The sequence below is a fragment of the Notechis scutatus genome, chromosome 1 (assembly GCF_049901735.1).
Source record: "Notechis scutatus isolate UNSWTSFEM ecotype Mainland chromosome 1, rNotScu1.2, whole genome shotgun sequence".
In the NCBI taxonomy this organism is placed as follows: Eukaryota; Metazoa; Chordata; class Lepidosauria; order Squamata; family Elapidae; genus Notechis; species Notechis scutatus.
Window position 1 is genome coordinate 330,669,709 of NC_142009.1, and position 14,179 is coordinate 330,683,887.

At 39.8% G+C, this 14,179-nt stretch overlaps 1 protein-coding gene across 3 annotated transcripts in view; it reads right to left on the reverse strand.

Annotated features, from left to right (window-relative positions):
• Positions 1 to 193: 193 nt before the first annotated feature.
• DAZAP1 (DAZ associated protein 1) overlaps positions 194 to 14,179 on the reverse strand; it is a 60,110-nt gene continuing 46,124 nt past the window's right edge. For 2 of the 3 annotated variants that reach the window (XM_087952727.1, XM_026685148.2), the window contains 4 exons: positions 13,498 to 13,527; positions 10,933 to 11,073; positions 9,898 to 10,080; positions 194 to 700 (listed from right to left, as the gene is read on the reverse strand). In XM_087952727.1, coding sequence (XP_087808853.1) covers positions 528 to 700; positions 9,898 to 10,080; positions 10,933 to 11,073; positions 13,498 to 13,527 — 527 coding nt within the window. In that variant the 3' untranslated portion in view covers positions 194 to 527. Of the gene's footprint in view, positions 701 to 5,622; positions 5,713 to 9,897; positions 10,081 to 10,932; positions 11,074 to 13,497; positions 13,528 to 14,179 lie in introns of all 3 variants that reach the window. The other variant, XM_026685149.2, reaches the window with a different exon arrangement.

Genomic DNA, 14,179 nt, shown 5'->3' on the forward strand with positions numbered 1-14,179 from the left:
CTAAGCAGTGCTAATGGAAACCCTGTTTTTTTTTTCTTTTAAATTAAAAAATAAGCCTGCATACATAGTAGAAAATTTCTCTTAAAAATCTCACAATCTGTAAATGTATATATTTTTCTTCTTCTTTGAACATAAAGTTTACAATATATGGTAAAACAAAGGCTCAGGAAAAAAAATAAATTTTCAACAAAAATAAAGAAACCTGAAGATTTTTTTTTTAATTAAAGCTGAAGACATTTTTAAAACCCTGTAGTTTGAACCAGTGACACTCTTTATTTTGTGCTGATGGGTTAAAGAAAAAAATTTTGTTTAAAAAAAAATGCAGTCCAAACACCACAGACAACTCTGCTTTCAAAAGCTGCCTCCTCTTCCTCCCCCAACACCCCTCCAAAAGATGTTACATTTGTGGTCCCCCCCTCTGGTAAAGTAGGTGATTGTCACAAGTTCATAAGTCTGGGCTTCCTGGGTTTCAGCTGATACCAGATATCCTGCTCTGGACAGAACTCCCTGATTTCTAGGTGGGCACGCTAGCGTCGGTAGGGGTGAAAACCTTGAACGTTATGGTTCTGTCCACGGCCAAAACCACTGCCCCCTGCGGGCGGCCCACTTGAGGGTGGTACTGAAGGGCCTCCATAGGAGGGGGGCTGTTGGCTGGGGTCGGCAAAGCCTTGTCCAAAGCCACTCAAGTCTTGTCCATATCCTGGAAGGAAGGGAGAAAATAAAAGGAGAGAGTTGATGAAAAGTCAAGAGATGGAATCCTACCAACAGTCAGCAATTGAACTCCAAAGAAACCAGAATAAAAAACTCCAGGCCAAAGGAAGGAAACACCGGGGTGATTGCCAGATTTCTACAGGTAGTCCTCAACTTATGACCGCAACTGAGCCCAAAATTTATGCTGCTAAGTGAGGAATTTGTTAAGCGAATCATTGCAGTTGTTAAATTAGTAACCCAGTTGTTAAGGGAATCTAGTTCCCCCACGGACTTAGCTTGTCAGAAGGTTGCAAAAGGGGATCACGTGACCCAGGGACACTGCAACCATCCTAAGTGTGAGTTAGTTGTCAAGCATCCAAATGCAAATCACATGACCACGGATGGGGATGCTGCAACAGTCGTAAGTCTGAAAAATGGTCACGAGTCACTTTTTTCACTGCCAAATGTTTATGGAGATTCTCAGTCATCCAGATCAACTGTTGTAAGTTGAGGACTACCTGTGGTTCCCATCGACTTCAACCACCAGTCATACTAGCAGGTTGGGTGGTGCTGGCATTGCAGAACACTCTCCTCCAGCTTTATTTACAGGTATTTCTCGACTTATGATCACAACTGAGCCCAAAATTTCTGTTGCTAAATGAGACAGTTAAGTGAGTTTTGCCCCATTTTACAGCCTTTCTTGCCACAATTGTTAAGTGAATCAAAGCAGCTGTTAAGTTAGTTACATGGTTGTTAAATGAATCTGGCTTAGTTTGTTAGAAGATCATAAAAGGTGATCACTTGACTGAAGGACAAATATCAGCCAGTTGCTAAAGGTCTGAACTTTGATCATGTGACAGTGGGGATATTGCAATGATCATTAAGTGTGAAAAATGGTCATAAATCACTGTTGTAACCGTGCTATTGTAACTTCGAACAATCAATAAATGAATGGTTGTAAGCCGAGGATTACCTGTATATGGCCAATTGATATGGCCACCTCGTTATAAAGATTCTGGGTGACTAACCACAAATAATATACATAAGACATTTAAATAGCCCAGCATATATTTAATGATCACCAAAGTAAGACACTGACCTATAATAATTCAAAATGATTAACTCACAATCCCCAACCCTTCCACTCCTGTACACCCAGGAACAAATGTGCGTTTTCAAGGCTTTCTAAAAAGTTGGCAGGGTTAGGGCCAACCCAATCTTGAGATGAGTATACTCTTCCTGATAAATACCATTGGTTCATTAGTTGATACCGTAGTACTTTGCAGTTCTGGGTCTGTGAATAGGACAGTATTTTAGTATTAAAGAGTAGGGGAAACGGGATGGAAAAAGGAACACTCTCCCACCAATTTTATGCTTTCCACAGCCAAGTTACTTCTTGGTAACGTCTAGGTATCTGCCTAGTCTTATTGCAAGATTGTTTGTTAACAGGAACAAAACCAGCAAATCACCCAAGACATTGGAGCAGATGCAGCTTGATTTAACTTGCAAACAGACTTCTTGACAAAACCATTCTGATTTAATCTGCAGATTTACTAACAGAAATAGGGATTAGGCTGCTTGATTCTTTACTGTAAGCAGGTCTTTTTCCTGAAAATCCCACCCAACTTAAAAAAAAATCATAAAAGAGAAGAAATTGAGGAGCAAGGAGAGCTGAGACTTCCAATATAGGGAGCTGCATTATACCAAATTTGAATAGTGGTCCATCCAGCCCACTCCAGTCTATTCTTGCTGGCACTGGGATTCAGTCTTGGGAATTTCAGGAATGTTTTCCCCCCCAGTTCCTTTCCAATGCTGCTCAACAGGAGGTGCCAGGGGCTGATCCTAGGACCTTCTGGATGTGGGCATGATCCTACTCCAGCATTCTGATTTCACAATTGCTCAGATTGCACCGATTTTGCACCGACTGTCAATTGCACCGATTTTTTTTGAGTGCCTTCCCTTGTACCCTAATCTATAGATAGGAATTTCCCATAAATAGGAACATCAACTTCCTTGTTTGCTGAAGGGAAGGAGTGCGTTTTTGTACAATTTCACCTTTCTAATGCTACAGCACACAGACTGTTCATGTGCAAACTTTCATAACTGAGCCAACTGGTATAATATTTTCAGATTTCGCTTTTTGCTTTCTTTCAAATATTCCTTCCTAAAGAGGACTGACTCCTTGTAACTTGAAATTTGTCCTTTGCCTTCTTGATTAAGAAAATTCAGAGAAAGTAGGCATGGAAGAGGAGGCAGATATCTTGAAATAAACAGAGTGTCACTGCAGCTCCTCCTCTAAACTGTATCAAATCCTCTTTGATCATTAAAGAGGTAGAAATATAGGCTAAAGGAACCAAGATAGTCTCATGTAGTTCTGTATTTGCACAGTGTTCCTTCTTTTAATGCAATTAGCATTCAACCTACCAAATAGCTCTCAAAAACTTTCACTTAACCGTATCTGAATGTATTCAGAAGTGCTGGACTAATGCTGCCTTTTGCATCATTTTAACAGAATTTTTTAAAAAACTTAGATCTCTTCCTCTTTCAAATAATTGGGTGTATTCATTAACTGAATTTTATATGCGGTTCACTTCTCCTGTCTCACATTACATGTAGTCCTTGACTTACAACCATAATGCAGCCTGCTAATCACAGTCATATGTCGTGACAGTTGTAAACTGAGTCACAAACTGACTTGGGTGACCTTTTTTTTACAGTGACTGTGGTTGTTAAGCACACAAACTGTTTGCTGTGGGCCAGGATTTTCTGAAAACCAGCAAATGCCCTTTCTTGCAACCCCCCCTTCCCCATAAAATGGCCATGTGACCACGGGATGCTGCAAATGTCCATAAATGCAGGATGGTTGACAAGCGTCTGACACAAGATCATGTGACTGCCACACCCCAGTTGTCATAACTGGGTTGTGAGTACCCCAGGGAGGTTGTCGTAACTTCCAATGAACTCTAAGCAACCAGTCATAAGTCGAGGACTACTCATATGATCTTCTTCAAGCTTGGCCACAGTTCCCTTCAGAAACGTTAAGAATGCCTGTAAAGTTTTCAGTCAGCTTGATTCTCAGGTGAGAGAAACCTGTTTAACTGAGAATATCGAGAATTTAAACTGGGAAGGAAGGGGGAGAGAAAGAGGATCTAAAATCCATCTTCTTCTTTAAGGCACTGGCAATTCACTAATGGTAAATTAAGAGACTGAAGTATCCCTGATATTTAATTTAAGATCGAAGACATGTCCATTTCTAGAAAAACCTCATTTTTCAGTGTGTAAGGTTGCCAATGAAAAAGGTATCTAGAATTTCGTTCCAATAGTTAACCTGAGAGAGTTTTTGATTCCTGGTGACTGCCTGAACAAATCCCTGAAGTTTTTGTGGCAAGGTTTTGGGGAAGTGTTTTTTTCCCCTTGCCTTTTTCCTCCTAAGGCTGAGAGAGAGGATCAACCAAGGTCACCTAGTTTGTCGCTATGCCCAGGGTAGGATTTAGAACTCATGGTCTCTTGATTTCTAACCTGATCCCTTTAGGTACTGCACCAATGGCTCTGTAACTTGAAACTTGTGTTACTGAAATTGCAAGGGGGTAAGAAAAGATTCAAGTTTAACCTTTTAAACTTATTTTAAACCCAGTTTAAATTAAAAGTTTTAATTTGTCAGAATGTTAAAAACATCTCTTTAGGTTTTTGCAAAACAACTTCTGATAGTTACAGGTAGTCCTTGACTTACGATCACAATGGAGCCCAAAGTTTATGTTCCTAAGTGAGATATTTGTTAAGTGAATTTTGCCCCATTTTACAACCTTTCTTGCCACAGTTGCTAAGTTAGTAACACAGTTGTTAAGTGAGTCTGGCTTCTCCACTGACTTTGCTTGTCATAAGGTCACAAAAGGGGTTCACATGACTCCAGGACATGTCATAAATGTGAGTCACTTGTCAAGCATCCAAATGCAAATCATGTGACCATGAAGATGCTGCAACAATCACAAGTGTGAACAATTGTCATTAATCATGTTTTTCAGTGCCGTAGTAATTTTCAACGGTAACAAAGTGAACCATTGTAAGTCGAACACTACCTGTATTACTTTTTCCTCTTCTGCTATTTTTTTTTAATCTTCATGTTTTTGGCTCAATCAACTTTGCAAATTTCGTACTAAAAAAACCCCACAAGCCTAATTTGTTGAGACTCATAACTCTTCATCACATGCAGCTTCTCCACTGAACTTTTATCAGAGGCATTTCATTCATTTAATTCCTTGCACATTAAATTGGACTTGTCGCATTTATTCTAAGAAAAAAAATCTGGATTGTGCCCCAAAGTGAAGGTGAGATTATCACAGGTCATATAAAAGCAAATAATTATTTTAAATAACTTTTTTTTCCCTTGCAACCAAGTTAAGTGTGGGAAGAGTAAGAGTCTTCTTCCACACACAACACCCCCAAATTTGTAAATCTGTGATCCAACTCATTATCATCAATACATTTTTCTAAAATTGAGGCATTCTCTTCTATCCACAAACCTTGATATTTCACCTATCCCACCCACCCCAAGAGAAAATCCTCTTTAGCCAATTTTAAGAAGTGTACATTACAAGAGCAGAAGGTTACCATCCCTAAACCCCAGAGCAGATGTGCACAACAGTGTTTGTGTGAAACACAGCCGATTTTTTTTTGGGAGGGGGTGGGGTGGGTGGGTTATTAAATAAGTAATTCAGCAAACTATTTGAGTATGGTAGCAAAACAAGCTTGGGTGAGAAGAATGACTCCTTGTAATAATTTTTCAGTGGAAAGAATGCCTTACGCTCTTCCATACATTGAAAGAGATAACACCCCTGCAATGAAAAAAAAAAGGTTACTTGTCTCCCGCCACCCCCTTCCCTCCCCACAAGAGATTACAAGTAAGAGGATTTGGTGTAAATAGGCTCCACCTACCTACGGTAATTCACTTCTCAGCCTGACCATAAGTGTGAAAACAAAGTATTGGCCCGAAGCCTGAAGGTTCTTGAGAATAGGTACCCAGCCCTGGTAAAAAATGGAAACCAGGGTGACTAAACCCCCAAGAGAGCCCTGCACAAAAGCTACAATTCTCTTGGAAAGGACGACTTACCCATATTGCAAACTTAGGATGATCACTTTTGCATTTGAGATTGGTGCTGAAGAGTCTGGACTTAGTGCCAGAGTCTTTTTTTTTTTTTAGCCATAACTATAGACCCCACTACTGCAAGTATCTTAGAAACAGCTATGTATTTTGAAATGGTAACATGCAAAACAGGGAAAAACAACAACACCCACCCTTTGGTTATATTGCTTAAGTATTTGTGTAGACATATACATGAAAAAAGAACTTATTTAGTCTTAAATGTATAATTTTTGCTGAGCTGTTAAAAGTTCGGTAGGGATCTTTATCAAGTTCTGGGTACATATATTTCACAGAATACTTTGCTATACTGAGATCTATATTTTTTTTTGTTAGAGGAGGTATACCGGAGTTATATTAAAGAATATAACAAGAGCCATAATCTCACTGTATTTCTCCCTGTCTTTCGTTCTCTCTTAGGTTCCTCTCGTGAAAAATTAGTGATTTAAACGGATTATAGACTTTATGCAAAACTCCTGTCAAAATATTAAGAAAATATTCCATATAATTATAAAAGGGGTGTGTGTGTGTGTAAATATGAGCTTGTTAAAATATGACAAATATATCTTTCCTTAGTCTGACTATTTAAATTCTGTCCTCTTGGAATTTAATTTTGGCAAGGATGACCTAAGGATTGTGCAACATAGCATGAGATATTAAGTGTGCTTATCATAACAATTCAGTTAGCTCTGGCAATAGGCCATCTGCCCATCAACATTCCTTGAGTATAACTCAATGGTTCCCAATTTTTCTGGCTTCATGGACCGCTGGTGCTGGGAGGTTTTTTTTCATCACGTGCAACCTAGATCCTGCGCGTGCAAAAATGAAGCTCTGTGCACTTGCCCGCCACTTGTGTGGACCAGTCCACAACAACCTGCAGACTGAGGGTTAGGGACCCCTGATATAACTGAAAAACACTTGATAATTTCCTTAATATAAGAATCTGCCCAGGAGAATATTTAAATAGTGTACATTTTTACTGCTTTGATCTGTCTGACATAAAAACAGATGTCAAAACATGAATTCCACATGCACCATCCATTATGTGCAGACAATTTCAATAAGGCACTTCTAGGCAATGCTCAAATGAAGAAGACTTCCTGATGGGAGATGGAAGACACTTTCGTTCATCTTTTTCTTTTTTTCATTCCAAACATTCATTCATTATTAGCCTCCCTCTACTCAAAAGTCAAAAGATTTCTAAGCCATTTGATAAAAAGAAAGATCTCTTTAAATAGTGCAAGTACCACTCTTAACTTAAATAGCTGTCTTTAAAATTAGAACAAAAGATGGAAATATTAATGAAGAATATAAACATCCAAAAGCAAATGGAATTGAGGGGGAAATGGTTTTAAGATGGAGAAAAAATTGAAAAACTGACTATCACTATGACTAATATGAATTGCATGTTATATCAGAATTATGTTATGACATAGAGTAAAATTAAGAAGGACATGTTAAGGTGGGAGAAATCACAATTGTCACTGGAATGAATATTTTGCTAAGGATGACTCTTTTTTGTTTCAAACAATATCTATTCTGACATCTACCATTTAAACAAAGGCAGAAAGACATTTCTAAGTTTGTATGGCAAGAGGAAAGAAATGGGTTAAATATGAAATATTTCAGGATGCAAAGGAACAAGGACGACTGGGATTGCCTGATTTGAAATTGTATTTTGCAGCCTGCAACTTAGTTTGGATGGAAGAGTGGGTTCTGCTGAGAAATAAAATGATTTTAGAATTGGAAGAGCACAATCAGAGGTTTGGATGACATAGTTTTCTATGTTACACTAAAGGTAAAGGAGATTTTAAAAATCCTAATATCAGAAATGCCATATTAAGGAATATGGAACATAATATTCCAGAATAACGCTTGGGGAAGGGAAAAAGAAAAGAAGAGAGTCATAATCATTGCAGTTGTTTTCTTGATTTCCCCCAGAAACCTAAAAATGGGGAGCAGCACATCTGTCAATTGTGTCATCGAGGCAAAGAAAGAAAAAATGTGGATCATCAAGAAAATGAACTCTGGAGGATACGCATGGGTAAGACTGTAGCACGGGGGAAAAGGAGATTGCATTCAGGGCCAGATTAGTTCAATTGTAACTAGCTGATCTATGAAGATCAAGTGATGAGTATTTCACTTCCAGCTAATAAAAGCTTTACAGATAGTCCTCAAGTTACGACTATTTGTTCAGTGACTGTTTGAAATTACTACGGCGCTGAAGGAATGGTTGTTATGACTGGAACTCCGCATTTCAGTCATCCAAGCACTGCTGCACTAACATGGTTACAATCTAGGCACCTGGCAACCAGCTTGCATTTATGATCAGTTGTAATGCCCCATGATCACATGATCACCATTTGCAACACCCTTCTCCCACCAGATGGGGTAACTCTCCCCCACACATCCACCCTTCCTCAGCCCTTCTGTGTTTGCGCCTGGTACTTGTAGTACTGCTTTTGCACCTGGTATCTGAATACCCTTCCCGAGGGGTGTATGACAACCCGCCAACTCATCACAGAATAACTTGCCTCTGACAACTCACCAAGGAATAAGAGTTATATTAATATCAGTAAGTGATGGAATAGAATCATTAAAGGATGCAAAAGGAGGGGCAAAATGAAACAGGAATGAGAAAAAAAATATTTAAAAATTATTTTAAATAATTACATTTAATTATTAAATTATCCTGCGGTGAGTTGTCACGTGGGGAGTTGGCCGAGGCGAGTTGTCCCATTCTGCTCCCCAAGCTTTGCTGTACACCTCCCTCGTACTCCACTGCAACTCTTTCCCACTTCCATGCACCCTCACCATACCTCACATCCCTCTGCACCCTCACTGCACTTCCTTTATGCATCCCCTGACACTCTTCTCAACTCAGCAGCATCTACTTACCTGCCTACCATCCTGCATGCAGGCCACCTGAGACCTGCCAATTCCTGCTGGCTTCTCCATGGACTTGGTTGAGAGAAACCACCAGGAAGTTGCCTCACCTAACAACTGTGGGATTCAGTTAATGATGGCAACCGGGACTGCAGGGATTGCTGTTGCTAAGTGATTGCTTTTGATGACTGCAAGGCTTAGCGACAGAAATTCTAGTCCCAAATGCTGTCGTAAATCGAGGACTATGTGTACCTTGCTTCTAACATAGCCTTAGTCCTTATTATAAAATAATTCCTGCTAGATGGGAGGAGAATTTTTTTTTTCATAAGTAAATGGAATCCCTGCAATCCCAGAAGGAAGTCAGCCTGGATCTAAGAAGGCAAGATAAGAATCCTTATGGAATATCTGCTAAAATATTAGGACGTTAGAATTAACTAAAAAGCAGCGCTAAGGTTACTAAACAAGAATAACTCCGAATAGTGGTGAAACTGAGCTATTTAATTCAAAATGTAAAATCTGTGACTTCATCCAGTTTTGAATGTTGAAAATTGCAATTATCTTCCTGAAAGGATTGTGTATTCATGTACGTACATTTTTTTGCAACTAACTTTTACATAAAGAAATATATACTTATGCATTGTACAACTTATTTTTTCAGATGATTTTTAAGTACTCTTTAGTTCAAGAAAGATGGAACTTGTTACTTGTGATAAATTCACATGACTTAGATTCAAAACTACTGCCCTTGCCCCTGTGCAGGGGTTGGACTAGAAGACCTCCAAGATACCTTTCAACTCTTGTTTTTCTGCCACCCTCATATCAAACCATTATTCCTCAAGGCAGAAACGATAGCTACATCTTTAAATGGTAAATGACTACTCTCTACTAGTCCCATGAATGGGCAGAGGACATGATTATCCTGTCTGGATCCCAGGGATCAGTTACCTTGACAAATGATGATCCTAAGTTTCTAAAGCTGGCAAATTTTTAAAATGTGAAATTGATACCATGGTGACAAAGGGTATAGGGAGATCCTTTGTCAACATTACTCACATACAGCCCCCTAATTCTATTTCCCAACAATATTATTACAAACAAAATGAAAGGTAGCAGAAAGAAAGACAAGCAGCAGGGAAAAGCTGGGGCCCAGACAAAGGGCCACAGCTCTTGGAACTGTCACTTACCAAACTGGCTATAGGGGAAATCTGGTTGGGCAGCTGGAGGCTTGTTCATGTCCTGAGTTGGCTGAGATGGTGGTGGAGGTGGAGGGAAAGCGAGTGGTGTTGCCCCAGGGGTGGCAGGAGGTGGAGGAACACCAGGAGGAGCAAACTGATCAGGTGGAGGAGGTGGGGCACCATACCCAAAGCCTAAAGGGAGGAACAGAAATAGGATAAGTTTTTACAGTACAACTCATGTCCAAGTTCCCCAAGCCGTGATGGCGCAGTGGTTAGAATGCAGTACTGCAGGTTATTTCTGCTGACTGCTGGCAATTTGGCATTCGAATCCCACCAGGCTCAAAGTTGATTCAGCCTTCCATCCTTCTGAGGTTGGTAAAATGAGGATCCAGATTGTTGGGAGCAAGATGCTGACTCTGTAAAACCACTTAAGAGAGAGGGCTGTAAAGCACTGTGAAGCAGTATATAAGTCTGTGTTATTGCTAATTTACTGACTTAAACCAAGGCTAGGGAAACAAAGGGAAATGCCATCTCGCAAGAGCTTTTCAAAGACATCCCCACAAATTAAAATCAAGGATTTTTTTCCCCTTTCTTTTAACAATTCTGTACTCCCTTGCATTAGGTTGGAGTTGGGGCAACTGAATGGAGTTGAGCGTTTACTGGACGGATGATCTTCCTGATGCCTACATGAAGTTCACAACAAATATTTTCTTTCTTTTTTTAATCTAGAAATATCTGCCACTGCCTAGGATTGAACTCATAGTCTCCTGATTGGGAGGTGACAGCACCACTTCTAGGCTACCACATCGCCCATCAACTTAAAATCAAGGAATAAAGCTAGGAAAATAATGTTTGAGAAGAATTTGCAGCGAGCGGACACCAGCATCAGTTCAAAACATGAAGCCTTAGGCTCAAGTTCAAGCTTGGTTTTAATAGCATACTCTCAGCCTATCACAGGCGGGGGAGTGCCAGATATGTGCCATGAGCTCTTTCATAAAAGCTGGGATTAAAAGTGTTACAATGAGAGCTGGAAGGAGTACTTACTGAAGGGCGGAGGGGTGCCATATCCCTGTGCGAAACCCTGCGGGGGTGGGAATCCTCCTGGAGGTGTCGAAACAATGTACGAGGTAAAAGGCGGCGGTGGAGGTGGCGCTCCTCTACCTGGTGGAGGGGGACCATACCCACCTGGAGCCAGTAAGAAGTGTGTTGAGAAAATCAAAAGTACTTAACACATGAGCCAACCCCAAGAAAAAGGGTGTTCCCAATCTATTGCACTAGGCATCATATTTCTCCAAAACTTGGAGGCACTAAAGTCAAGACAAATTGTGGAATTGGCATTCAAGCTATAGAGACTGTGGAAAGAATCAATTTAAATCATTATCTGGTGTGAATAACTTAGCTTCTGCATGAATATTTCTTCCTCTCTCTTTTAGGAACTGGTTCTACAGCACTTGTATCTAGGATACTTTAGTATTTAAAATGGTCTCCAACCTCCATTTCTTACATTCAAACTGCAGAAACCAGACACTCAAATTTTTGGTGTTTTTCAATACTGAAGACAACAGAATGATCTACCATGGGGAGAAATCTCTTCTGGCTTTTTGGTATTAGGAGTTCAATGGGCAGCAGCCATTTCCACAAAATATTTCACAGGAACCCCCATTCTCTTTTCTAGCTTTAATCAGTGTTGATTAAGCTTCGATTACATGCACTTCAGCTCTTTGAAAATAGATCATAGGTCACTCTGTGACTCACCTATTATATATTTTTCATCCTATACATTTGAGGATAGCGCAACTGATGCCCCAAAGGTAACAGTAGGCAAAAACCTGTAGTGTGGTAAAAGATCGTTCCAGTGACTTCCGGAACATTCCATCGCCAGACTATCAAATGGCCCACCACACCCCTTTTTAAATATTTTTTTTAGAAAAGCAACCTTAGATAAAGTACAAGAATGTCCCCATATTTAAAAACTGCCATAATGACACTTCTATTTGCTTTGAAAATGGAGGGGAAAAATATCTAAAGGTCAAATCCAACTTCAGGTTGGCAGCAAGTCTCGCCAGAACAAAAGCGATTCTTTTTCAATTCTTAATTATTTTATCCCACTTATTTTATCCCATCAAGCTCATATGAACTGGTCCATTATACTAAGATTTAAAATACAGAAATCAGTTAAGCCTAAGCTTGGCAATAAACATAAGTAACAGTAATAGAGCAGCCCAAACATAATGTGTCAAGAAAAACATACACCAAATGGCCCGTTAAACAATATTTATCTTGCCTTTATTATTTTTATAAATAACTCAAGGTGGCAAACATACCTAATGCTCCTTCCTCCTCCTATTTCCCCAGAACAACCACCCTGGGAGGTGTGTTGGGCTGAGTGATTGGCCCAAAGTCACCCAGCTAGCTTTCATGCCTAAGGTGGAACTAGAACTCACAATCTCCTGATGATTGGCCTAAAGTCATCCAGCCAACTTTTCATGCCTAAGATGGAACTAGAACTCAGTCTCTTGGTTTCTAGCCTGGTGCCTTAACCACTAGTCCAAACTGGCTCTTGTGGTCTTGATGCCTTGTGAAATAGCTACAGGAAGGGTGCAAGGTGTAGCTCCAGAAGCAGCTTGATTCAAAGCTTGGGGATTGCTACAGAGGAGGAGTATCAATATAATATTGGTATTAGGTCCCCCTGATTTGATGCAGGGAGGGGCCCTAAGCCTTCCCATCCCACATGCACACCTGGGCTAGGGCAGATTTCACTTCATCCGGCAGGTATCTAGCAGCCACGCCATGCGGGGCCTTGTAGCCATGCAGCACTTTGTATCAGAAATGTAGTGGTAACCAAGGGAGCAACTGGAGCAGAGGAATTCTATTACAGTAGGGACTCGCACCTGCTAGTATCCTGGCCATTGAATTTTGTACCAATTGCAGTTTCCAGGTCATTTTCAAAGGTAGCCCCATGTAGAGCGCATTCCAGTAATCTAATTATGTGGAGATGAATTACAGCCTAGACATGGAGAATCTGTAACTGGAGATTTTATTTCTAAGTACAAAATATATAAATGCACAAACCCTGTGCATAAGGAAACTGGAGTAAGATTAATATCTATTGTCCTGTTTCTTTCTCCATACATGGAACAACTTCTGTGCAGGGCTACTGGGATATCATTGGGTTTAAGCTACTTTTCACATGGCCGTACTAAACTCTATCTTCTGTTTTGGCATTAGAAGAACAGCCTCTTTGTGCACAAACACACCATGTGGGAAGAAAAAGGACTAGGTCACTAGGAAAGGGTGATTCCCTGTCTCCTCCAGATCTTCCCAGTTATCTGACAAATGATTAAATGTACACACATACATACACGCTCACACAAGCTTTGATTATCTATGGGAAGTTCTAAGGTCCAATTATTGTCTCCCATCTCAAGAAACCTATGAATTCTTGTTCAAAGGGCCCGAATGCTTCAAAACAACAGATGCAAAAAGATCTTTGGATAACAAAGGCAAAAAAATGTGCACAGAATAAGATTTTGCTAAAAATCTGAACCTGCATAATTACAATTTCAATACTGAATATGCACATTTTTAAAATTCTTAGAACATACTTACCAAGTGCTTGTCCAGCTGGTACCCACATACCTAAGGCAGATGGAAGAGAAGAAATAGGGACACACACACACCAAAAACAAGTTACCACAACTGTATCATCAATTCATTGTCAGTGTTACGCATTTATCATTCTGCAAAGTTTAATATTATCTATTAAGAAAGTTACTAATATTACACACAATTACTCTGAAGACATTTGGATATCAAAATGGGGAATGTTACAGGGAATTCAAGATGCAGCCCTAATGGAGATGCCCAAAACTAATAAATCCACAAGGGAGTAATAAGACTGGATTTGGATAAAAATGGGACTTAATCTTTCCACCTCATGACAAAATTCAAGGAGAGAGACTCTTTTTTTTATAGAGCTTATGTCCATTTTCAGAAAGCAAAAGTTAATTTCCTTGGAACAAATGAAAAAGCAGAGCTTGGTATTCTCTCACACAGGCTACAGAAGGTTTCCAATATAGACAGTTCTCAACATGGGAGCCTGCCCATTACAGTTGTATGTTGTGATGGTCATAAAATGGGCCCCTCACATGACCGATCTAATTGTATAACATTTTATGAACCATCATTAAAGCAAACCAATGGTTAAGCAAATTCAGCAAAACTGTCACAAATGTGACCTTAGATTGCTGCAAACTGTAAATGTGGCTGTGTGGTTGGGTGCCTGAAGATC